The sequence below is a fragment of the Manacus vitellinus genome, unplaced genomic scaffold (assembly GCF_001715985.3).
Source record: "Manacus vitellinus isolate BGI_N305 unplaced genomic scaffold, ASM171598v3 scaffold_6_pilon, whole genome shotgun sequence".
Taxonomy (NCBI): domain Eukaryota; kingdom Metazoa; phylum Chordata; class Aves; order Passeriformes; family Pipridae; genus Manacus; species Manacus vitellinus.
Window position 1 is genome coordinate 9083258 of NW_021940750.1, and position 26046 is coordinate 9109303.

Here is a 26046-nt window from a genome sequence, read left to right on the forward strand (position 1 = left end):
ATCATGGTGTGATGTGCAGCTTTATGCCCTCAAGTTTTATTTCAGTAAGCACTGCATTTGGGATGATTTGAAGAATTCTGAGTTCACTTGCTATGTAGCATCTTGCTTACTTAATAAGCCACCTCCCCCAGCACAAGTGACCATACAGATTACCTGCTCAGTTTAAGGCCTTCAGATCTTTTCAGGGAAATAAATATAAGAAATTTGACATATGAAAGGGATAAATCTTCAGAATTCTCTGAGGAAAAGGGCTAATTGTGGTCATAAATTTCAGTGTCTTCAGGAAACTCCTTTTCAGTGCTTTTTAAACAACAATTAAAGTGGAAAACATGGAGCTGTACCCACTCATCTCAAAAGAGAAAGTACAAATTTGAATGAAAAATCAAGCTGATTATTAAACAGTATGCTTTATGTTTAGGCCAGAAAGAAAGAGATAACAGAGAAAAATGACCCTTGTTTAACAGTGTTACTTTATCAAGTTCACAGAGTATTAATAAGGGAATATAATGATTTCTCAAGCATATTCTACGAGCAAATATTAAAACTCCACACCCATCCTGAGAATGGCTGCGACTAACATATAGAGCAGCCTTCTTCTAACATCATACATGGCTTACACAACACCAAATCCTGGTTGTGCATCAATGAAGCCATGAATGCACAGCTCTGGGAATGGTATTGATTAAGTTCTACATGGGACTCACTAGAGGGAACACATAACACTGTGGCTTTTTGAGTTCTACCAAATAATGGAAATGGCATTTTTTTCCCCCTTGCAGTGGAGTAATGGAACAGTAGATAAACTGTGCAAAACCACAGCTAAATATTTAGAACCCACAAGAAAAAAGTCCTTTGAGCAAATCAAGCTATTTCACTTACAGGCTGGGAAGGAAAAAAGAGACAGAGGTTTGTCATTGTTATTCCTGTTTGCAAATGCATTCAGGATGCTCAGATACTATGCTGATAGGGGCCACATAAGCACCAAAAGAAACAAGGGTAGAATTTTTTTCCATGAAGCTCTTGTATCTTAGGAGTGGTGATCTGGGCTTCAGCCTTCAGCAGCATCTTTTTCAATGAAAACATCTGGAAATGTCTCAAAACGATTTCAAAAATCAATGGAAATACTGCAATATAAAACTTGGCCTTCGGGCCATGTGGAGATACGATGGGTATTTGGAATTCCCAAGGATTTCCTCCAAAATGACTATGTTCACTATCTGCTCCTTGCCCACCATCACAAAGTTAATATTTTTCATTTAAAGAATGTCCAAAGAAGTTTCTCTGATATTAAAGTATAAAATACAGGCTGACAAGCAAAAGTATTTAGAAGTTTTGAAATATGTTCGAATTCACTAAATCATTGTGTTATTTAATAATCTGTACCTCACATTTCCCACCTTTAAAAGATTTTCTTATTAAACGACATTTACTTATCTAGAAGGATTACTAAGAGGTTAATGAATATTTTTAAAATATTTAAAGAAGTCTAAAGAAAACTATGTGATTTGAAACACAAAATAAAAGGGGAAATGAGAAACATATAGAGAAGGAATTGAAGGTTATCTCTACATAACAGGACAGAGACTGGCAATACAGTACATACACAGATCCTGGATCCTCAAACTTCTATTCTTCATGCTGCTTTTAAGTAAAACCCCATAGATGAAGTGCACCTATAGTAAGAATGAGCACTTTAGTTTCCCTGTTAATTTCATATTGATCAAACCAATTCTGTAGGAAATTTAGTGTTCCCCTCCTAAGAAGAAAGAAAACCTGCTTCTCACAGTTCTCAGGAGTTAAAGCAATAATCCAAATCATAAAGAAAAAAAAAAGGAAAAAAAAAAACCCTGAGAAAGAAGCAAAGATAAATCAACTCAGACACAAATGAAGATAAATCTTCTCAGTTCAGAGACTGGGAGGACTGGATAGAGTGTCTTCATGCCTCAGTGACAAGTCTGTTAACCAGTGAACATATACTTGGGGTTGCAGCTGAAAAATCATAAAATCTTTCCTAAATATTAATTCGTTTACATTTCACAGTCCACCAATAATATTTAACCAGTACATTCTCCAGAACAACTTGTGTTGCTGACTACCTCCAGTCACAGCTCACTGCAAATGCCTCAGTGGTGAGGCAAGACACCTTGAGTTGAAGTCTTTATCTGTTTTGGATCCAACCTACTGTCTAGAACACATCAAATTTCTACAAAAGATGAGGAACAAAAAATTAAAAAACCAATAAGCACATTTTAAAGGTACTTGCTGCTGCAATTGAAAGCAGCTTTGCTCAGAAATGAAATCTGACACAGTTCCACCACTTTGCATTTCAGTATCTTTCACTGCAAGGTCTCTTTTACTCATTTAGCTAACTGAGCTTTTAAACAACATTTGGAATTGTATCACTGATCCTGTTTCATGTCCAGATATGTTCAGACAGAATGTACAGTAAGTTAGCTATTTTTTTAGGTTTATACAAAACACCACAGAGTAATGCTGGGGTGAGGATTCAGGAGCCCTGCCTCCCACCCTGGCACTGCTGTGTACACCACTAGCCAGCCATCATTCAGGGCTCCGGTGCTAGCTTAACTTGTCTGGTTCAGTAATAATGAAAGGAAGAAAGGATTTTTCACCAGGAATTTGGAGTATTTTCTCATTATAACCAACCAGTATGACCAGAAAAAAGAGCCCTGATGCAATCCGTGGGCCTAGTTCTCACTCCCCTGCTGGCAGGGCCTGAAAAGACTGCTGGGGCCACAAGCCCCACTCCTCAAGAGGGGAGGGAGAGTGTGCAAAACCAGATCCTGTCCATCAGGTCTTGTATCCTGCCTTCAGCACTGCCCAGAACTTCACGGTTCAAGGAAAAGCAAACAAACAAACAAAAAATCCCCCCTGCTTCCCCCTTCCAGCACCCGTGGCCTGTGGTGCAGTAATCAAGGAAGCGGCTTGTCCCATTACTGGCAGTCAGCCTTTCAAGCAGATGAAGATTGGGCAACGATAAACTCCAGCAAAAATCCCACCTCCAATATTGTTCTTCAGACCAAAACTAGAAAATAGGGCAGAATGGGCAGGAATTGGTATCTTAAGGGCCCTCCTGGCTGGAAACAAGGGCAGCTGAGAGTGTGATGTGGGGGGAAGATAGCAGCCTAGGGGAGGTCAGCGCACAGAGGGATAACGTGTTTTTCCAATGGTGCTTCAGTAGTGTGCCCGAGGTATGGATTACTGCCCACCACAAAAGCAAGTCATCGAAGGGGATTTTCTTCTTTCCTCTCGTAGTTACCCTTGACACTACAGCAGCAGCTGAAGGGCCTTCTCCTCGAGAAGGCACAGCAGGAATAATCCCACAAGGTTGGGCGGCAAGGCCAGAGGCCGGAGGGCAAGGAAGGTCAACACTAGGCAGGCACAACATGGAGCTGCCAGAGCAGGCAGAAGGTCTGTTTCTGGGTCCTCCAAGCTCTGCTGCCAGAAACTTAAGATGCACTTTGGGAGACCCAGGGACAAGCCTCATGGTAACCAGCAGTAACAGACAGCTGACGGCAGCGTCTGTCCTGGGAACGGGAGCAGGAGCAGGGGGAGGAGAGGGCTCCGCACTTTGTCCCCGCTGATGTGACTGTGTGTTGTTCTGCTTGCAACAGCGCAGCCTCAATGCACTTGTGGTTCCTTGTGCACTGAGAATCTGTGCCCAGATAGAGAGGGGAGGTGCCAGCTGAGGCAGTGCAAGGGAAGTGAGAATGCTGTCAAGGTTTTGCTCACTGCAATGCACGTGTGCACTTTTTCCAATATAGATGAAAGAAACAATGCAAAGCCACAACACAAGGTTGCACCAGGCCATTGGAAGTCCTGAACTGTGTGTTCCGCTCTGCCATAGACTTACTTGGCTTAATTTCTCTTTCACACACAGTCACAAGTCAGAGTAGATCTCCTGTTGTTGATGGAGTCACACCCCTGTACAACAGTCACAACAGGTGACCAGACCTGCTGCGTGACTCTGCGTCTCGAGTCTTACCTACTACTGTTCCTGTAATAGGGGTAAAGGCCACCATGCATGTCAACTCAGGTTGAAGAGGCACTTCGGGCACTCCTTCAGGTTTGTTGTGACCCTGAGAAGGTGCTGGGGGGGTGTAGAGTGGTTTGTACCACCCCATACACAAACCAAGGCCTCAGACAGGAATCACCTACGTATTCCTTTCAACTCTAGTCTGATGCGTGGTACTTTCTCCTCTTTGCCACTGGAATTTTATCTTCCTTTTTCACTTAAACACAAATAACTGCAATTGAATTTTCCTGCCTGTGATTACACAAGGTTGCTATGGATAAGCACTTAGTAGGTTCATTCTCCCTCTCCCCTGCCACCTATTCCTTCCATCAGGTTCTTTGTTTGGCCTTGTCATCACCTTGACATCACAGTCCGCTTTCCAGAATATGTGAAACTTTGGTCACAGTGACACTCGAGGCCTTCCTAACAGCTCCTACACAAGCTCAACATTGCTAGTAACAGAGCGGAGACAGTGAAGGCAGGAAGCATTTTAGCTGAGAGCCATGTTTGATCTGCCCAGTAGGAGAGGCCAGGCAGACAATAACACAGGCTTCTTGTACCAGATCATGCCAGCAGTCTGTTTCCTGCAAAAGTCAACTCATTCAGAAGAAAACAAAAAACGTTAGCATACGTAGACAGTTGTAAAGCAGAGTAGACAGAAATATTCCTTTCTTTCCTTCCCTGACAGGGAAGCCAAAGATACACTGTTACATTAAGATTTTTTCTGCCATGAATTTGAGCCTCCTTTTTTTCCCCATCTGATTTCATTTATCTCACCATGGTTTCTGGCTAGTAGCAGAAGCAAGAATTTAATTTCAATATGATATCTGGATCTGGAACAAAACTTTCTTAGAACGCAGGAATGTTTGATTTTGTGTGTGTTTTGATTTAACCCATTATTTTGCTGCATGAATCAAATTAGAAATCTGAATACGTCTGACAGTCCCAAAACTTACATTGCTTCATGTTTAGCAGATGGAGAAACAGAAACCAAATAAAAGTAAGAAAAAGGGAATAAAAATTAAATTTACAAAACACTTTTCTGAGAGCAACTGCTAAATTTCACTAGAATGTGCTACCTGCAGTTTTGGAATATCACCTTTCAACTTAAGATATTACAGATCCTGGTTATAAGAGTGCTAATTTCCAGGATGCAAAGCTGGGACACAACAACTTCATTCCCAATACCGCCAAGCACACTGGGATTTTTCCTTATCATTTTTATCATCCAAAGAGAGAGAAATTCTCCTTTTTCCTGAAATTAACTCTTTGCCTCTTATAAGGAAGCCCAAAGAAGCAAGTTGGCTGCCCAGAACTCAGAGGCTGCAGAAATTGAAAGAGGAAAACATGAAGCACTACCTTTTCCTTGGAATGGGCACAGGCACGGCTTATTTTGGGCACAGGTGACTTAGGATTTGAAGATCGTTGCTGGCATGCATTTCATTGCCATGCTTTTTAATTGCTTCTCTGCATGATGGATGAGGTTTTTTGTTGAAATGAGGTCACTGTGTTTTACCCTTTCCTCACATGCTGGGACTATCTGCTGTGTTGAAAAATATATTCACATCCTCTGAGCTGCGTCCTTGCACCATAAAGCAAAGCCGATTTTGGCTTCCTCCACTTGGCAATTGTAAAAGCCGGGAGCATTTGGGTGTAGGCTGCAATGGTGCACAGACTGCCCTCCACTGTGCAAGCACCTCTCCTAGGCCAAAGGGGACACTGGGAAACTTTGGCCTTGAAGGTACAGGGTAATGATGTGCCTCACCAGGACCCACTTCTCACACAGCCATCCCACACTGGAGGGTAAGAGGGATCCTGAGCTCACCTCTCTTGTGCAATTTCAGGGAGAGGCAAGGGCTCTGGACCTCTGCCTCTTGGCAGCACCACAAGATAAACCTGCCACCTTTGTAATTTCTACCATTCCATTCACCCTCCACAGAGTAGCTCTGGATGTGTGCTCTAAGCCATACTTCTTGACCTCCTCTTTCTTTTCAGTTCTCCTCATCCTCTGCACAAATAACTCCACTCTTTCAACAGCAGTCCAAGTAAAACTAAGAATTTCAAGAGAGGGAGGACACTGCTGATATGTACCCAGCCCAAAATGTATCTGCCAAACTCTAGAGCCCTGAGCCAGCTGGAATGGGTAGGGTGGAAAGGGAAAGAGTCCTATGCCAATGCACTGCTCAAATCTGACTCAAGAGAAAAAAGCCTTTAATGTGACAACACAACAGGGCACTACTTCCCATTTCCACACAACCAAAGTCTCTGGACAGCTTTGATCAGCTGTAATGTGTAACATTCAGTGTATGGTGGCTTCAGTCAGCCTCCCAAGTCAGCCCTGGAAGAAAAGAAAAAAACAGATACATGCATTTGCTCCTTCCCCTAATCTGAACTTGACAGCCATTTATGGCCTCCCCCAAAGACGGGTTGATCTCCTGTCCCTGACCTTTGCTGTAAACTCCAGCATTGTCATTATCTCCATTAGAGCCTCCTGAGTCTGTTCTATTGCCCTCTGAGCCTGGCACTGGCCAAGGATACACCAAACAGCACTAAGTAAGGGGCTCTGTTTACATGGCAGAGACCCAACAACTCATCAAGCCCCTTGAAAGCCACGAGAAGACATCTGAAGAAAGCAGGACTGCTGCAGTAACAACATTGTTTGTTCTGATCGCTAACCTCTCTGGCTCCACAATAGCAACATGGTGAAGACATTTGATAAAAAAGTGGGACTTCAATAAAGTAACTCCTGTGCTTGCCAAACACTAATCTCAGTCCCTTTGGAAGGCTCTCCCTAGAGTTCATGGTCATACCCTGACATGTAGGGTGTTCCACAGCTGGGCGCTCTCTATGCCTTGTCCCCTGTGCTCTCCAGTCCCTTGCTTTTTGGGAATTAGAGCCTGGAGAGGTCAGAAGCTCCAATCACATCAAATGAAGCTGTGGCAGACAGCCCTAAATTATTAATGTCTTTAAATACTAAGTGCACTCGGGAACCAATTCAGCCTCCAGCACACAGGCTGTGCATCAACACAGTCCCAGAGGAGTCACAAAAAAAAAGCTCACTAAGGACTGTGAAGCAGCAGTTCTGTTTGCACTGACATATTTGTCTCTGCCATGGACAGAGGATACACACAGTCATGAATCACTGTTTTTGTAAGCATGTCCACTCTTCTCTTGATGTTTCAGCCACTCCTTGTCCCTGAGAGACACAGCAGTCCTAACCAAAAGCTCCAATTTATTAACATTTAAGAAGACAGTCTTGCAACCTGTGAGAAGACTGCGAGATAACCTTTCAGTTATATGGCAAGAGAATCATACCTCCACATCTACAATTTTGCTTTAGTAAGGACTCCGATTCTGTCACTGGAAAGACTGCAATTCATTAACATAGCTCTGCTATGCACAGTTTGATATTTATCTTTAACCACATCCCTTTAAAACTAACCTTACTGACAGCTTACTTCTGTAAGCTTCCATTTTTTTATTGATTTAGTTTCATCCCCCTATGACTGCAGTGGCTTCTGCCTCTGGCTCCTCTGGCTACAGACCACTGCCACAACAGGCCTGCAGATAATAACTCTGACTCAGATGCTGTGTTTATTAACAGTTTGCTGTTTTCATGCAGCTTTATTTTTGTACCAAGACGAACTGATGCTGATTTTTGCTCCTGTTTCAACATTTAGCAGATGCACGAAATTCCGCATATTGTAGGCAACGGGAAGAAAGCTCTAACTTCAACTGTTTAGGATGTACATGCACAAACAACACAATCAAAGTACATGCTTCTCCTGTTTACCTCCTCCACACGTTAGTTTTTCTGCTCGCTTTCTCTACTCTTCTGGGAACGTATGTCTTTCATTTCTGCTCATCTCTCTCCCACACCCATAGGCATGCACTGATTTGTTATTGCTAAGTCACTTGCGATTACAGGTCTGGATAGCTAGTTTATTGCAGGGTTGTCCTTGGCTTGATAGGCTGCTTGCTGTTTTGTTACTACAGTGCTAAAGCCTCCTTCCTCCAGTTTGCTCTCTTTCACACACACAGCCCCCCCCCCAAACCACCACAAAATATTTATTTTGAAATGGCAAACACAAAGATTGACTCAGGGTTTGCAAACAATTCAAAAGGGAATGTGGGAAAAGGGGGTTACAGGTCCTGTAAATGCAGTCTCCTTTGCCCCACCTAACTTGTCTGAATGTTTGCCATTTTTTCTGTGGTACTGGCATATAAAGCTTCAAGTGCCACAAAAGGTGCATGTCCATTTACTTTGCTTGGCTGCAGAAACTCAGGCACTGCATAAGCATCTGCAAAGCTGTTAGCTGGAGCTAGGGAAAACTGCTGGTCCTTTTTGGCTATACAGACTTTGACGATAGCTGTTACAAGTTAGATTTGGCTCTCAGCAATAGGCAACAAACACGAAGAACTGAAAACCTCTAAAAATTATTACTGATGTATTTACACTTATCAAATATAATAGCAAACCCCTCCCCTGAAATGTGTTTCAGGTCTCTTTCAAAAAAGGGGAATTTCAAAAGCAAACCTACACCTACCCTCACAGCAGACAGAATTTCCGTTCTATTTCAAAAAGTCCTGTGTATACCCCTACTGCATTCCTGTTCTTCCCCCTCCCACCAAAAAAAAATAAGGCAAACTTCTGGGCATAGCTTAAAAGCCACAAAACTTCCTCCATGTGTGTATTCTCCAGCTCCACTGCAGATATTTGGAGTTACATAAAACTGGGTAGTTAGCGCTTCTGGCAGCTGAAAAATTACAAAGTTCAGGGACTGAGGAGGGCGTAGGCCAAGCTGAAGTTTTCCAGAGAGCAATACCAGATGGTGCAGAGGAAAAAAGCTTCTCTTTCGGCTCAGGAAGGTGAAGTTAGAAGCTCTGAACCTTAAAAAAATTTCAGGGAATATTCTCCATTCCCTGTTCTCTGTGAACATTGGTATTGGCAGTGCTGGTTATCAAGCATGACTTAGACCTTAAAAAGCAATGAATGTGCCTTTTTGTATGTGGCGATGCAATGCCTTTACAATGACACGGCAGAGACTGACTGCTGCAGTTAACCCCTGTTAGCCAGAGCTGTGCGAGCCTTCTCCCTTATGAACCAGCAGCATGTTTCCATTTCCATTTGGACAGTTGACGCATAAGGATGAGATCAAAGTGCATCATGTAATAAACTGCAAACTACCAAACATGCTCCAGTCAGCACAGATACAGTAGAATATGGTTTTGTGTTAGAACATCTGTTTACTGGGATGATGCTAAATTTAACTGTTAAATTTAAATTATGTCCGAAAACAGCCAACTCCAAAGATTTGGACTTAAAACTATGCAGGTAGGAAGAGTCATCCTTCTTATCTACTCTGAGTGCTAAAGAGTTTGTGTGTTAGCATGTGTTGTAAGATGCTGGAATTTTTCAGTGTCAGTAGTCCCAACTGTGTTTTAAAACATCCTGCCTAGTCAGACTTAATTTTCTACCTCTGGACAAGGCTTGAAAACATGCTTTAAACTGTGACTAGCTGTGATGACACTAAGGGCAAAAGCCTTTAACCATGTGTTCGTTAACAAAGACTGCTATATTGTGTCCAGTCTTACAGCATACACTGCAAGAAAGACATTTGCAAGCTGAAGTGAAGTCCAGTGGAGTGACCCTAAAATGGTTAGGGGTTGGTATATAAGAGAGGCTGTGAGAGCTCAAATTCTTCAGCCTGGGGAAGGCTAAGGCAGGAGACTTTGTATAAGAAAAAAGAACTTTTTTATTTTAATGGAAATGCTGATAAACAATTCAAATTTAGATGCTTTTCAGAAGATAATTTGTCTACTAGGATCTACAACTACTTACTCCACATGAGTGAAAACCAGTCATTTGATTTTTGATTCTTTTAACTATTTGATACGGAAACCAGCCCAAGTGGCCTAGGGAGGAGACGCCATATATGACATGTTACCAACTACTACAAGCAACTGATTCATATTGTATTAAGGATGGAAATTTGTTTTAAAGACAGAATTTTCTGCACAGTGTCATCAGTTTTCAGCGAAATAGGCATGGCAAGGTCAACTCTTTACCTATTTACTATGAATACAACAGATGAACTTCTCTAACTCAGCATGGAATCAGTCAGCTAACTAAATAAAGTAACTACTTATGTGCAGTGCGGTCTTGGTCAAGTCACTCAAAAGCTTACCACTTAAGATTATGGTTCTGCAGCAGTCTAAATTAAACTAACAGTTGGTTTATGTGGTCCAGCTCTGGCTATGTGTTCCCATTCCTCCCTTACACCCAACACATTGCTCATTACACTATTCACCAAGCTGTTTCCCGATCTAGGTCAACATAAAGATCACCTAACAAAAATTAACACAGTCTTTTGTACAAACTAGGATCGCAATAATAGCTAAAGCTATAGGTAAGAAATGACATTTAACTTTAATTTCCCTTTTAATTTTAGAGAACTGCAGTTTTCCTCAGATTTGGGAGCTGCGGAAATTGGGAAGTTTTGGAAAATTTGATAAAATGTTCATTCTTATATGCAACATAAAACTTCAACATGCTTTCTCTGCTATTGTCACTTCACGTTTCTTAGGAAAAAGTTAAAATGAAAATTAATGAAATTCAGTGAATGTCTGCTGGAAAATGTTTTCTTTACAACAAAAACATAGGCATGCCATGACAATACTTAGAATGGAAGGCAGAAAGCATTTCAGACAGTTTTTATATCTTAGAGAACATTATGTAATTTGTTACTTAGATGTCATTAGGCTACATTAAAAAAAAAAAAAGAAAGACCAGACATACCAAATAAAAATTAGGAAAAAGCCCCTTTTTTTCCCCATTGTAGTACAGCTTGTAGGATCCAGGGTTCTGACCCTGTTAAGACCCTCAGTCTGGCAAGCAACTATTCCAAGCCACAGCTGCACCAAAGCTCTCTCCCTCTGTGCTGGAGCCCCCTTGCAGACTACAGTGATCTGCACAAGACAATTTTTTCCCTCTCTGTCTGGGATCTGGCAATGACCCCCCGCAACTTAACTGCTCTCCTCACCAGCCTTTTCTCCAGGCTATGTGTTGACCTGGCAAATGCTTCTAGCTGCAAGGAGATGAAAAGAAGGTAAGGAAAAAATGGGGGGAAAAAAAAAACCAGCCCTGCAGATGAAAGTCTGAGGCAGTGTTTTCCTTTCCAAAGTGCTGCTACATTCCCATAAGCTTGTGGTTTCCTGCGTTCTGTTAGAGGCCTTTTTTTCTTTTTTCTTTTTATAAATCCTTCTGGTGATATCTGAAGAGGGAAAATATCCAGCACTAACAGGAGGCCTTTTGTTCTATTCGTTTCTAAGTGGACTTTAACCCAGTTACTACAGAGTGAGTCACTGTAGAAACAAATAAAATAAAAGCTCTCTGTTTTGTCCCTCTGGACAGGTCAGGGACATGTGAAGTTCTATTCTCCCTCATCTGTTTTTTTGAAAGCAGTACTAGACCTGGCATTGCACTGCAAAAATAATGAACATAGTTTATGGCTGTTCTTTTTTATATGTCCTGGCAACCCCTACAGAGCTGATATTCCAATAGAGCCAGCATTTCATTAACAAAATAAATGCACAGGGGCTTATCTTTGGGTAATGAGATGAAATTAAACCAGAGAAAGGCAGGCTAACGGGGACCAGTAAGATGTAAGTGTAAAACATATAGGTGAATATCTGAGTTACTTTGGTACCTTGTCAGATCTCAAATATTTTGGTGACTCACAGCAAATAACTGCTTGTCACTGAATATGACTTTAAGATTCTCTTACTATCAGGCTGAATTTTAGGCTGAATCTGATGGTTGAATTTTGGTCATTTGTTGCAGTTCTGATTGCTATGACAAGTTATACCCTGTTACCATACATCAATTTTAGGATAAATCATTATATATTTAGATCCCAACCACCTAAATTAAAACATCTAAGAGAAAAGGGAAAAAAAAGGCATCCTATGCATAGGCCTGTGATTCCCTGGGTTTACTGATCTCTGGAGGCTCTGGAAAGTCTGTGCACAGAATTGCTCCTCCTCTTTATCCCGTTCTCTCATAAGCCTGCTTTCACTGAAAACCTTTTTAACTCTTTAGTGTCCCCTTACTACTGAGCTCTGAGCACTGCCAAAACAGGTGCCTGTTGTGGTTGGCAAGTGCAGAAGCTGGCTATATGCTTGCTTTTGCCCCTCTTTTGTTCCCTCCCCTACAGCTGCTTACTCAGTTGCTTATTTAAAGCCATTGTACTGTTTTCCAACAGCCTTCTTTTTGGTCCAGGGTACTCCAGTTTGTTTGTAAAGTGGGGAAGTTTAATTCTGGGAACAAGTCAGTAGGAGGAAGAAGTAGTAGTAGGAAGTACTTAGTACTCGTAGAAATACATTTTTCAGCAGGGGAATGGGCCTTCGTGTAAAGCTAGGACAGTGACAAATAGCAACATTTAGGAGAGAGGATTTTGTACAAGAACATGACCATGCAGTGCTGCATAGAGAACTAAACACAGGGAAAGCCAAGACTGTTCTGGGCAATGGGTGTGAGTCAGCAAGAGTTTCACATGTGGCTAGTATTGTGCTGGGCATGGGAGGACAGAAAGCACAGAGGCAGGGGACTATACTGATGCCAGAGTCGGTGTGCAGAGTCAGGACTGAGCTCAGCACCATGCCAGGCTTCCTGCTGCTCCCCTTTCTCTCTTCTATTTCCCAGTAAAATTGTCATCCTACAGCCACAGCACTCTGAGATTGTGTGCCTGGCACAAGTGGCAAATGTTCCCACACCTGCTCAGAGCTGTGTGGAAACACTGTCCTAGCCGTTGAGGTTTGCTGGAGAAGTATTTTGATCATGCCTCCTTCTCCTGGTTCCATTTCTTGTGCATCCTAATGTTCCTCAACTCTGAAACAGTCCAGAAATAGTTGGTCAGCCCCTTATGCTGTGCCAGAACAGATCTTCTTTTAGCCTTTTACTCTCAGTAAAAGAGTAAAATGCACATCAAATGAAAAGTGAATATGAACTGTTAGGCTATTGATTTCTTAACACACCATATACTGTCTGCAGGAACCTATCAGTCTACACAAGCTGCAGCAGGAGTTCAGCAAAGGCTCTGTGATCTTGGTGCTACCCAGTATCATTATTCTTACCTAACTTATCCTTTGATTTATTTTGCAACAGGCATAAGAGACCAAAATATGGTCCAGGTTTAACATAATTTCAGAGCATAGGTGTCTGCATTACTCTTTCCTTGTTATAATAGCAGCAAGGGAAAAACAGACAGATTCTTCCCTTACCTTGTTCCTTGCTACTACAATATTGGGGTTTCACTGGGATGGTCCTCACATCACTTGGGCCAAGAGAAAAAATGCAAAAGAAATTCTCTCCCAACTAGAGACCTGGAGGGGTTTCAGAGCCTGTCAAGAGCAAGTAAAGCAGCAAATCATTCTGAAGTTCAGATGGCAGATTCTTTGGAACAGTTTCCAAGAAAATTTATGTTCATTTCTTGGCTGAACACAACTTGAAAAAGAAATTAGAATGGTGAACATGGGGAGAAATTTGCGATCAGCAGAAGTAAAACATCTGTTTTACCAGAGACAATTGAACTCCAGATGTTGTCAAAATCACATAATTCTAGAAGTGCCAACCTCTTTGTGGATTGCTCTGAGAAAGGTCATGTCACTGAACTCTTGGTGACTGAATGGCTTTTGTACTGGAAAATCCACTGCCAGATGTGCAGTGCATGCTGGAGCTTGATGCAATTTGCTTTGCTATCTCAGGCAGAGGGAAAAAAGAGATCACAAGGAGATACCCTACTTTAGGAGAGTAAGCTGGTATCATAGATCCTGCACAAGTTGTGCTTGTTCTCATTTCTACTGAAACGTGTTGAACATGTTCACTGCTACAGAATGTTTCCTCAAGTTGTTAGTAAGATAAGCAAATACCTTTACCTCAGCCTGATTGGTTTACAGGAATGGCACTCATCAATATAAGTACAGGTTACAAATCAGAGTCAATGCTGAAACAGTCTTTATGTTCCTCTGGAGGACATTGTGCTACTGAGATAAGCATTAACCTAAGTTCTTGCTAGAGCATTCCACGTATAGTGTAGGCAGAAGGAAAATATTTGAATCTCCTTTCAGTACAGAGTTCTTTCCCAGTTCTGAGCACTAACAACTGGGCTCCTTAGCTGTACTATCAATTCTTTTGCCTCTTAACCATTGAGTCTCTGACACCAATAAAATTATGACCACCAATTGTAGAAGCACTGTAATGCTCACATCACGTGTCATCTGTTTCCCTTCTCTGTTTCATACATAGAGCCTGTAGGCTGTGTTTGTGCATGTGACAGAGGGAGGAGAAATAAATGACACATGATTCAAGGGTTACAGTAAGACTGTGCATTTGCTTCGGGACACAACAGCATGGCATAAATGAGTGCAGTGTGTTTGTATGACATGGAGGCACATGACTATGCACACCACTGGGCAGCTCTGTAAAGAGGTCAGTGGAACTGATTTTCTTTTGTAAAAGCTGTTCTCCCTGCCAGAATTTTCCTTTTCTGTCACAACTCTACTATTGCTTTGCAACATAAGAAGATTCTCAGTGAAATCTGTTTTCTTGACACTGCAGATACTAGGAAAGCTTAAGAATTTTCTGTGTATCACCTTATGCAGAGTCAAAATGTGCAGCAATGACATGCAGCACATTATATAAAAACTTGATTAGAAAATGGGTTTAAGCAATAGAATATAACTCGTACCCATCTGTCATTCAAGAAGGGATGCACAAAAGACCCTGTCACTTAATTCAGTAGGGTGATCAGTGGGTCTGCCTGGGAATGTACTTATTTACAAAAGGGCACATTATGGCTTTAGAGCTTGTTGGAGTGAAGCAGGCTTAAATGTGAGTGTACATATGAACCGTTCTATTTTATAACTTGTAAGTTGCTCTTTCTGATGTACTCCACCCTCCAGTGACCTTTTGCTCAGAAATTAACCTAATCCACACACTAACTGAGCTTCCCTCCTTCATCACTATCACCAACAGCTTTCTGCATATTTGCATTGAGCACAAAACTTCAGTTACTCATCTATTTTTATAACTACTGAAGTCAGTTTATGATGAGTTTTACTAGTTGCTTACAGCAGGTTGCATTGCTTACATTTAGTAGGTAGTATGGTCAGGTATGAGTTCTAAAAAGATTTTGCATCAACAAACAAATAATAAAAAAGTGCAGAAAGCAATTTGAGCAGAGGACTTAATTTCTGCTAAGACCTTTGACAGCAGATTCATTGGCTTCCAGCTGATGAGACAGACTTTCAGCTCCTTGCTGGCTTTATTCTCACATGATCTGAAGGCATTTGGATAGTGCATTTTAAACCAATTGGTTGTTTTCTCAGAGTCTACATAGAGGTCGGGGAGAAAGGGGAATATCTTTCTTGCTAATGTTAGCCAGACAATGGCAGCTTAACTGTAAAGCCCCCTAAAAGAGAATAAGCCTATTGTGTTCCCAGTGTGTTTCCCACATTTCAAAGGCCACTAAGTAGCACCAGCATCTTTGCCTCTGGGTTACTGAGAAGACAGACTCTTATGCTTATTAAATGATGGCTTTCCCTAATGATTTGAAACAAAAAAGGCACACACATACAAAACCAGAGATGTGCACATTTAAGGCTTCTCCTGCCACAAGGTCAAACACATGAAAAGACACAAAAAAAAGTTTGGCCCCAAGATACCAGAGTAGACCCACTTCCCCATCTCTCCCACACTGGCCCTTACTCTATTTTCTGCCGCAAGAGCCCCCCGTTCCTGCACAATTAAGCTCAGCACCAATGGCAATTCTGCTGCCGCTCCTTCCACTTGGCTTCACTGCTGAGAAAGGAGTTTGTTCAGCGGGGAGGTGGGCACTGCTGCCTGAATAGTCTCTGAAGCATTCATTATCTCCCACCTAATTACATGGCCAGCATAGTGGTGGTGTTGTGGGAACATTGCATCACATTAATCAGCAAGGGGATGTGCCAAGATGAAAGGGTCCCCTTGTGTCTGCTCTTGGCTGTGGAAAATGGGCAGGAGGGTGGGGGAAGGAGAGGGGTATTTATCAAGTGGCAAGTAGGGAAGGCACAGCGGGTGCACCCCAGCTTGGCCTGGCCAAGTCACCATCTTCCCAGGTCACGTTTTTGCAGAAAATAGACTTTCTGTGCTCGTGCATGGTGATGGATAATAGCTTCGGAGGCTGAAATCCTTCACCACAGCACAGGTATGAGCAAGAGCTGTAAGGCGACACACCACTCAGTTGCTCCTGGAGGGAGTGGGAGCTGATCCTCCATAGCCTGTCCTGCTCTTAGCCTGCCATGATCAGAAATAAGATCATCAGTTTGAACAGACTCAGATTTAGCTGCAACCTGGCCACAAAGCTTCACAGAAAGTCACTCTCCCCTGAAACACCCTCCACTCACGCTCTCCTCCAAGAGTCTCCGAGTCAGATGTCAAATAGTAGTTGTGATGGGCCTCCTGCATCAAAGTCAAACTAATACACAAAAGCAAAAGTTTCATTTCCCAAAGCCTGCTGGAGAGAACACCAGTTCACCCACACAGTATACTTTTTAAATGGACTCTTGAAATCTGAGAAGCGATCTCATTTCCTCCTATCTTTGTCCCACTTGCAGGACATTTGAAAGGCTTTGTAAGGCTTTGCATAGATGCTCCTCTGTGTGTTTGGGCTGGGGGGAGGGTTGAGGCATCCACACTGTAGTTGTTTGGCACTCTGCAAAATACTGGGTCAGACTGGAATATAAAATGACTGTCTTTGGCCGAGCTGCTTACTGCTGTGAGATGCAAAGCAGCCCTCTAGAGAGAATACAGAAAAGTAACGGAAAAATGAAGACATTACAAATGCAGTTCTTTGCATTGGTTAGCCTCTTCCATTCAATTTTGATTCAGTCAGTTTACATCAGATCTCTTTAAAATCCTCCAAGGACAAGCAGCAGCTCATGTTCAACTCTCTTCCCATTTGGCTTCCTGCAGGCCTTCTGTCCCTCACAGCTTTTCTGCACTTGAACTGTGCTGCAGGTGGAATTCAACTGCTTGAAATGGAAGTGTCTTGCATCCAAACCCCGTTGTTTTTGCAATGCATCTGGCTTATTAATGCAGGCTATTAAAGCCACTTTGGAAGCCAATTTACTGAGATGCAGATAAGTTTATCTGCCACAAACTAGGTGTGAATGCCAGTTATTCCTGCAGTGACTGTTGCCAAGTCCTCCCACTAGTATCCCATGCTGGTTTGGGACAATTGGGGCAGCCTGCTTATCTCTGTGCCACCTGTTGTGTTGGAGTCACCCTGACCCAGTGCCACCTTTCTATTCAAATACTGTTGCCAAGTCAGGTGGTGCTCTTTGGGTTTCAGAACACAGGGAGCATGGCTTACGCGATGCTGGATGGTCCTATACTAACAGGCTTGACTTCATTGCCCTCTGGTGAGAGGAGTATATACAACAGGGTCTATCGATTTTTTTTTTTTTGAGGGAGACCAAACGGGACCTGCCGAGGTTACAAGCAGCAATCAGACTGAGGAAGGGAAAACTTCCAGTTGACCTTGTTGCAAATAACATAAACCGAGTGTATGAAGAAGGAGAGAACATTTAATATAGCTCAGCTCCAGATATCATCTCTCCATCTTGGGCTTTTAATGGCTAGTGTTGCTCTGGTTTGTTTACCTCTGCTTCTTGATCTTTGGGCACAAGAAAAAAAGAATAGTGACTGTGATACAGAGCATGTTTAAATCCAGCATAGGGACTGCATGGCCAAGCAGCTCTCTTAGTCCCACTGTCACAACCCCTGTTTCATCTCTAGCACTGTTCCAGTGCTAGAGATCCACACTAGAAAAGAGCATCTCAGCTTAGTTTCCATATTTACCAGGTTTTAACAGAATTCTTCCTCTGCCACTTGGGCACAACATCCTTTAAACAAATTAACTTAGAGAGCTGTATATGCACTTTCTAGCTCCTCTCCTCTGCTATGTCTTTGGTTGACAAACCTACCTTGAAGACACCACCCTTGGTACTTTATTAACCTTTCCCTCAAGTCACCAGGACAGTGGTGCTCTAGCCATCTCCTTCCCAACAAAGATCCAGAACATTCACAAGATTAAGAGCATTTTTCCAGGGCCATACTCACTAAAGACTGATAAAACCCATGGGACTGGAATCCTAACCCCAAGACAAAGCACAGTTTTACTCCTAGTAGTATTAAGGTTACTATTTGAACAAGAACTAGCTGTCCTTTTCATCTCACCTTTGCCTGACAAAAGTGAGATACTAAACTTCAATCACTGCAATGTATGCTGTGCTAAAGCCAGCAGGTTTGCCTCCCGCTTACACTAGCACCTGACCACAGGCACAAGCTTGCATGCACACTGCAGTTTGTTTTGGAAAGTGGCTTTTGACTTGTGTTTTACCACCACTGCCAGTTACTCCGGGACTTGAGCATTGTTTTGGCCTATGAGTCAGGGCACTGGGAAGACCAAATGCAGATGTGGCAAACGAAGAGCTCTAGAAAAGGCCTAGGGTAAAAGTCAGTCCAGTTTCAATCTCCTCCACTTTCATGTGCCCCTCTCACTGCCACATTTATGGGGCTTACGTGGGACACTCCTGCAGCAACTTCTGTGTAGTAAGAACTGCGCAAATCACAGCGTTTCTTCCAGTTTTGGGAATGTAACTTTGAAACAACTTTTTTTTCCTAGAGACAGCAGAAAGGTGATGGTAAAAAACAACTACAGAAATTTCTTGTTTTGACACAAAATTTCATTGCTTCTGAAGAGGAAAATCAACACCACATTCCCCCTTGCAGAAGAGGGAAGGAGAATGGGGCAAGTGACTGCTCCACACAAAGTTCTCCAGCCCTGAAATGAAGTATCTCCAAAGGTCTATGCACCACTAAGGCACATCTGCAAAGCCCACGACAAATGCCAACACAGTTAAGTTCTGTTTCACAGTTTCAACCACACTCTTCATGTGACAGCTTTCTTTACAATCCCATAGTATCTCTTTCTCACCTGGAATCATCATCTCTGGTTTTTCTTTCTCCTTGTTTTGGCCTCTGGTTTCCAATGGATTGTTAACTGAGAACCTCTTTTCTCCCTTTATCTACGTTTCTGTCAATGCTGTTTTACATATTCTACTACAAAAAATAAAACCAAACTTCAGCTGCATGAAAAAAGGACTCAAACTATTTGACAGTAACTGCAGCATTCATGCCTATCTCTCATGGGTGCCAAAGGTGACTGGAATTTTAGTAATTGAATAGATAGATAAGATATGGGAAGTTATTTGATTTAGTATTTGGCTGTACCATGTTTCTAAAATACTGTGCAGCTAAAAAATGCTAAAGGTCACATGATATGTTTCTTTAGGCAAACGAAACAACTTTTTCTAAAGTGATACGCTCATTCCAGGTGCATTGATCATATTTTTAAGACTTTACTGTTCCCGTTTAAAGGAAGGTCTTATCCAACAGCTCTGAGGTGATTTTAAGTAATTTCCCTCCCTTCACATGCCTACACTAACGCAAACAGGGCTTACAAGGAAATCCCAACAGGCAGACTGTTATTCAGTCCGTTTCTGCATTTCTAAGGCTCATCGACCTTTCTTTTGTCAGATAAAAGCTTCCCATCTCTTTAAGCCCTTCATTCTTGCAATAGTCCCACAGAAAAGTTGACATCCTTTGCAAGGATAGTGAAAAGCAGCTTGTCCGCCCTTCCCAATAGGCCAGGCTGGAGTTGTTTTAGCCTGTTTAAATCTCTCCCCTATTTATATGCTAATGTTCTGGTATCAGCAGAAAGTATAAACAGTGTTGTTTACAGCTCCCTATAGTCTGTGAGCATCAAGCTGCCAGGAGAATACTGCAAAGAGATGTATTTATTGACAATAAAAATGGCCACTTCTAAGACTATGAGAAACAAAACTGAACTGTAAAAATGCAGTGTCAGCCAACAATATAACCATACAAAACAGGACTGGCAAAAAGCCATTAGCCAGGGGGTCACTCATGGGCTCTAGAGAGCTACGAGATTTCATACTTAACACTGAGAGATCTGGGGAGACCTTCAGCACAGAGACCTCTGAGAAAAGAGAGTATCAAGTTCCTTGGCAAGGCAGCTTACATGCTCCATTTGCCATTATTGCAGATTTTTGTTAGTGGATAATGGCTCATAGCTTGGCTCATAGCTCTCCTGGATCCTGAAGTGAATTAAACTCTCCTAAGGAAAACAGCATGGTCTAAAGGAGCAAGCACAGGAATTCTTATGTTCAGATCTTGTCTCTCCATTTTGTGGTCATTCTCTTTATCAGTAGAGCACTATGTCTTAAAAATAACAGTAACAGCAAAACCAGGTAGCAGTGAGGATGTACATCAAAGATGTTTGTGCAACGTCAAGCTCTCTGAACATTAGGGCACAGAGCTTGTCTCTTCTTTACATTAATGAACAAAATGTTGACAATTGTAATGGCATTCCCTGTTCAAAAACAGGGAAATACCTGCTCACATCAGCAATGCATTATCTTCCAGTAAATACATACTTAAGAACCTTAAAAAAATTCCTCATTTTCCACAATGCCTCCTGTGTGCAATTTACACACAAATGCAATTACTGACAGAAGATGCTGCACTGATTGACTTCATAATCCTTATAGTATTGCTTTCCACTGAAAGACGGTAAAAGTTGGGACCATTAAACTTTAACTCACATTCTCCTACTGTATATATGTTTCAGCTCTCACCAGGTGAGATTCAGCTCTCTAATTCCAGAAGGGAAAATGCAGGAGACTTCAGTGGGGGCTCTTGTGAGTCCATGCCACCCAGGCCAGCTGAGCTGCATCCAGTGCCTGCACTCTGCTCTCTTCAGAGCTGGGCTCCAGTGGCCAGATGACCAGTCCAGCCTGTCCCAGTGATCCAAAGTCACATCACACCCACAAGTACACTGCCTCTCTTGCTGGGCAGTCTCTGACAAGGTACCAAGAAAGGACTGAGTCTTTTTTCTTGCCCTCACAGTCCTGCAAAAGCAGTGCAGAGGCACCTGGGGAGGACAACATATACTTGCTTGGCTGTTACTAGAGAAGTATACATACACAGTAAATAAAAGGAAGTCATCTACTCAGCAACTTTTTATCAGCAGCACTGAACTGATGAAAGAGTAAAATGCTAAGAGGACCACTTGCAATGACATTGTGCCTTGTCAGAGCAGCACAGTCACAGAAAGAGTGTGAGGTGGTGAACAATAGGAGTATTATATTGGCAAAGATGTGCTTTTCTTCCAGTGGGAATTCAGTTGCTAAGTGCATCAAGAGGATTTACAGCAACCCTTTGCTGTAATAACTAAACATAGGCCTGCATGAAAATCCTACATTTGGCTGTGGCATGCTGGCTAAACTACTCTGTCTCCTTCTAGTAGTGTGTTCCCAAAGAAGGAAACAGCTTATTTCTGCTACTATATTACATCTGAAATCAAGTAGGAGTCTGGTGGTGCCATGCCAAATTTTCCAATGCAGAAAGTTTTTCTGTCTCCCAACTTAAAGTAATCTGCATGTGGTCTTGCACATATTATTTACATCATCTTTTTAAGAAATTTAATCTAGTCAGTTTTGAGCTTTTAAGTTCTGCTGTATAATGTAAAAGGGTTAAGTCTACACAGACTGCATCAGGTGCTCCTCATGCATTACACCGCGTATTTTGCAGGATTACAAATGCTTATCAACAGTGCAAATAAACCAGTCCAGTGCTTTTATTCTACTCAAAACTGTCTGAAATGTGTTCATTTCTAATAACTGACAGCTAAACCACTAAGCCAGGTGGGGATGATGCTTGTTGGAGCCGTTTTGAGCTTCAGCAGAAGTTTCTAAATCTCCTTCCATTCCTTGTTATTAATTACCATTCTCTAAGCACCAGCAGTAAGAGACAAATACAGGCAGCTCCATAGCAAGGGGTTAACTTTTAAGTAAAAGGCATATCAATTAAAACCACAGTATGAACAGTGAGAGATATCTTGAATCTGAAGCCAGGAATTAAGATTCTTGTATTTATATTTTTGGCATCTGTATCTGAAAAAAGACAAAGAGGCCTATAAGTGTTTCTAAGGGTAGGTGGGTGTTTTGGTCAAGGAGAAAGCTGACACATCTAAAACTAGGCAAAGAGAGAACTGTAGATGTACTTCTTCGAGATACATCTACAGAAATAATAATAAAGAAAAGGCTAGAATGTAGTCTTACATAATTCATTGCTGCTGGGACACGGGCTGGGAGGGAAGAATGGAAAAAACAGTCCATAAAGATGCCAATAGTTTCTAAGCAGAAACATCTGCTGAGGTCTTAAAAACGGTCAGGCCTGCAGCAAGCTCAGCAACAGGAAAGCCTGCAGTTGATCACTCCTACCCTCATCAGCCCCATGAGCTCCTACCCCTGAGACTGGATTGGAGCTTGGAAGATAGCTGACACTATGAATCAAACACAGCTCCTTTCTTAAAGGGGAAAAGGGGAGGAAGAGAGAATCAGGATGGGTGCCTGGGGAAGGCAAATGATTATTTGGAATGGAGGTATTCAGGAAGAGTTACGAAAGAGTAAGGGAACATGCCAAGGGAGACGCAGTGGCTTATCCACGCTGTCCCATTGGGGGCCTATACGCTGAATTTCCATTGCTCTGTCCAGTCTAATTTTAAATGTCTCAAGCAAAAGGCCTTGCTCCCCTTGGGAGGCTATTGCAAAATCTCACAAATCATCTTTGCCTTTTACATGACTGCCTCTTCCTTTGTGATAGTTCATTTAATTTTGTTTTCTCTTGATATTCAACAGTGCCCCATGACATATCAGTTCCAAACAGCAATTTCTTCTTCCTGAAAGCATTTGTTCCTCTCTGCTGTCTTCTCTCAAGAAAGGAGTTATCTTAAATATCTGTGGAGACTATATTTTGTTCATCTCTGCATTTTCCAGCAGGAAGGGAACATGGATCTGCTGGATCTTAGAAGGATCAATGATTGGGGGCCTCAGCTGCTATATTACAGGAGAAGTATACATTGGCAAAAGTTCTTATAAAGCATGTTTTGAAGCCTTCTCTTCCCCATCTCCAATCATTTCAGGTGCCAATTTTGACTAATTGCTCATGTTAAAACTCCTTAAAGTATGCGAAGCTTTATTCACCAAGAAGGCCAAACTTCAATCAATGGCAATAAAAATTTTAACTACTAGTCCTTGGGTGGAGATCCCATTTTTGCTGAATATCCAAAACTCCAGCAGCCTGCCACATCCATGAGAGTGGGTAGTAACCTAGCAGTGAATTTCTGAGTTTGCAAAGGATTCTATTTTAAAGTTAGAGGTGACTGAAATACCAGGAGACCTGTACTTTATTTCTCAAAAAAGGTTAATATTTGAGTGCTTGGGACTTCAAAGGTATTTATGCTGCACTTTTGAAAATCTAAGCAAAATCCTTTCATCCCCTCAAACTAATCACTAACATTTTCCTAGCAATAGTTGTTCTACATAAAGTTAAACTGAAGGATCAACATATGGCTTACATTGGAACTCTTGCTGTGAAATTACCCATGCAATCCACAACCAGCACCTCATAACAATAACAGAAGTGAACAGAGTAGTGGTTAGTGTTCAGATGTTTGAAAACAAACTCTGCAGTTCTCAGTATTCATCAGTTTTCAGATTCTGACCTGCTCTAGACCTGTACTCCAAAATGGCACAGTGCGATTTGCTTCCCAGTTCTCAGCACTGAACATCAAAAAGCTTGCTGCTTGATGGGATCTCTTCCAGCCTGCCTCACTCCCTGTTCTTCTTCCCCACTTTTTACCATTTTCATTAGATTACTAGCTTCAAACAAGCAACTGTGGCACTATCTGAAGCTCTAAGGATCCATTTATCAGGCTTTGTAAGATACTCTCCACTTTCATTACTTGCTTTCTGGCTATGCCTATAAACATTGTATCAGGGAAGGACTTCCTGACAATGAACTTGTTCATGTTTCTAGTTGTGAAGTCAGTTGGATAGCTTAGTGTTGATGGTGGGACGAATAACATTACTAGAAGTAGTGGTATTAGACAGCTTTTCATGTCACACAGCTCAAAATGGCTGACCAAAAGGCCTTATCAGTAGCTTGGTTTTCCTTTCAGGTGCAGAGCAAAGTGTTCACACTGCGTGTGAGGCACTGGATGACTTCAAAGACTCAGAAACACAAAAAGGCTTAGAAACCTTCCTGCATCCCGCTATTCCTCCTGCAGATTTCTAACCAGTCTCAACCAGCTGCCTACATCCAATCTGGGCTCATGAAGTCCCAATTCCCTGCAGGTCCTCTGGCAGCACACAAGAAGGGAATGGTCTCCAACAATGCAGGAGTAAAGGGAACTTTTAACTCAATGTTAAGCCTCTTAAAAATGAGCTGAGGTTCCTCTGAGATTTTATTAAATCTACCAGCCTGTGAAATACTGCCCATTGGATCAAAGACACAATGCACCCTTTCTTAGCTTGTGTTGAGCTCTTCATGGAACTCCAAAGGGCACTAGCGCTGTAATGTCTCGTTAGGTCAGTCATTAAATACAAGGAACCGAAAAATTCACCAGAGACCCAAAGTCAGGATGGGATTCTGCCATCCCTTCAGGAGCACAACGTCTGACCCTTTTAATTCATCTTCACTCCCTTCTACCCCAGTACACTGAGAACCACTCACTGTTGCTGATGCACAAAACCCTGCCACGACAACTACTAAAAAGGGCAGCTCCATGCTGGCATTGATCCTGCCTTCATCTCACTGCATTCTTTGTCTAAGAGAACAGAGGCAGGATTAGAAGGGGGTTTAGAGTGCAACCAGGCAGTAAGATTAATAACTGCTCTTAGCTTCATTCATGATCAATTGACTGTGTGTGAAACTGCAGAGGACCTTCTCCAAACAATCAGTAGAGACAGTAATGGCAGTCATGGAACCAGAAATCCAAAGCAAATTTCAGTTACACAGCACTTTTTTAGGGAAAATGTAAATGTTTTGCTATCTCTTGATCAGCAAATACTGCTCTGCTTGGACTGATTGGCTAGTACTTACCCCTAAATTTGTTATGCACCCTTTCTTACCCCCTAGGAAGTCCACTGACTCCAGTGGGCAAACAGGCAAATATTATATAAAGGAAATTTTGCTATCAGGAATGCTTTCAGCTACACACTTGAAATGTGTCAGCTACTCTTTAAACAAATAAAACACCTTGAAGACTACAGGATAACATGTTTCACCAGATTTATCCCAATTTGATCTTCCAAAAGTAAATGCAGATAAATTACAGTCTGGCTCTTTTTACTTGGAAGGGCTAGCACTTTCTTTCTGAATTCTTGCATATGTGAATACAAGATATAGCATGTACAGTGGTCAGAGGTGACCATCAAATGAGTTCCCTACTGACCAGCCTGTTGGTAGGACCTCACTGGTCAGAATTCAGCAGTTGCTAGTATAAAAGTGGAAAATGCACTCATGTGAATGCAAACTGGCCATGTTTTACATTCATTAACTAATTCTGTTGACATCACAGAACAAAGTATTTTTGTAGCACTTTGACCGGCTGCTTGCTAAGACATGCAGTAGAAGGAATGACCCCAGTGGGCATATGGCTTTGGAACACCACTTTGGTGGGAGCAAAGCCATGTAGGAAAGATGCATGCTGGGTTTTGATTTCAGAGTATACCACATCAGATAATGTTTCTTTCCAGAGATGCCCCTATTTTCCACTTGCACATAACTTTTTATTCTAGAAAATATCAAAGTATTGGCTGTTCAAACTGCTAGTGATGAAATTGGCCCTGTGATGATGGGTAGAGGGATCAGGAGCACAGGTAGTAATTTCCTTAATTCTTCTGGTAACAAGGAATAATATTGATAGGAATAGACAGATCCTTCAGATCAATGAGTGGTCCCAAGGTTGGTGTAATAGGAAAAATTTGGGGTTTTTTGACCATAGGATGATCTACTCAACACCTAGTCTACTGATAGCTGATGG

At 42.1% G+C, this 26046-nt stretch overlaps 1 protein-coding gene across 5 annotated transcripts in view; it reads right to left on the reverse strand.

Moving 5' to 3' along the window:
• RAD51B (RAD51 paralog B) overlaps positions 1–26046 on the reverse strand; it is a 408859-nt gene that overhangs the window by 74301 nt on the left and 308512 nt on the right. Inside the window, exon 11 of one of the 5 annotated variants that reach the window (XM_029964331.1) lies at positions 1639–1673. The exons of 3 other annotated variants lie outside the window; for them this stretch is intronic. In XM_029964331.1, the coding sequence (XP_029820191.1) occupies positions 1645–1673 (29 nt within the window). In that variant the 3' untranslated portion in view covers positions 1639–1644. Of the gene's footprint in view, positions 1–1638; positions 1674–13321; positions 13436–26046 lie in introns of those variants that run through there. One more of the 5 variants, XM_029964332.1, reaches the window with a different exon arrangement.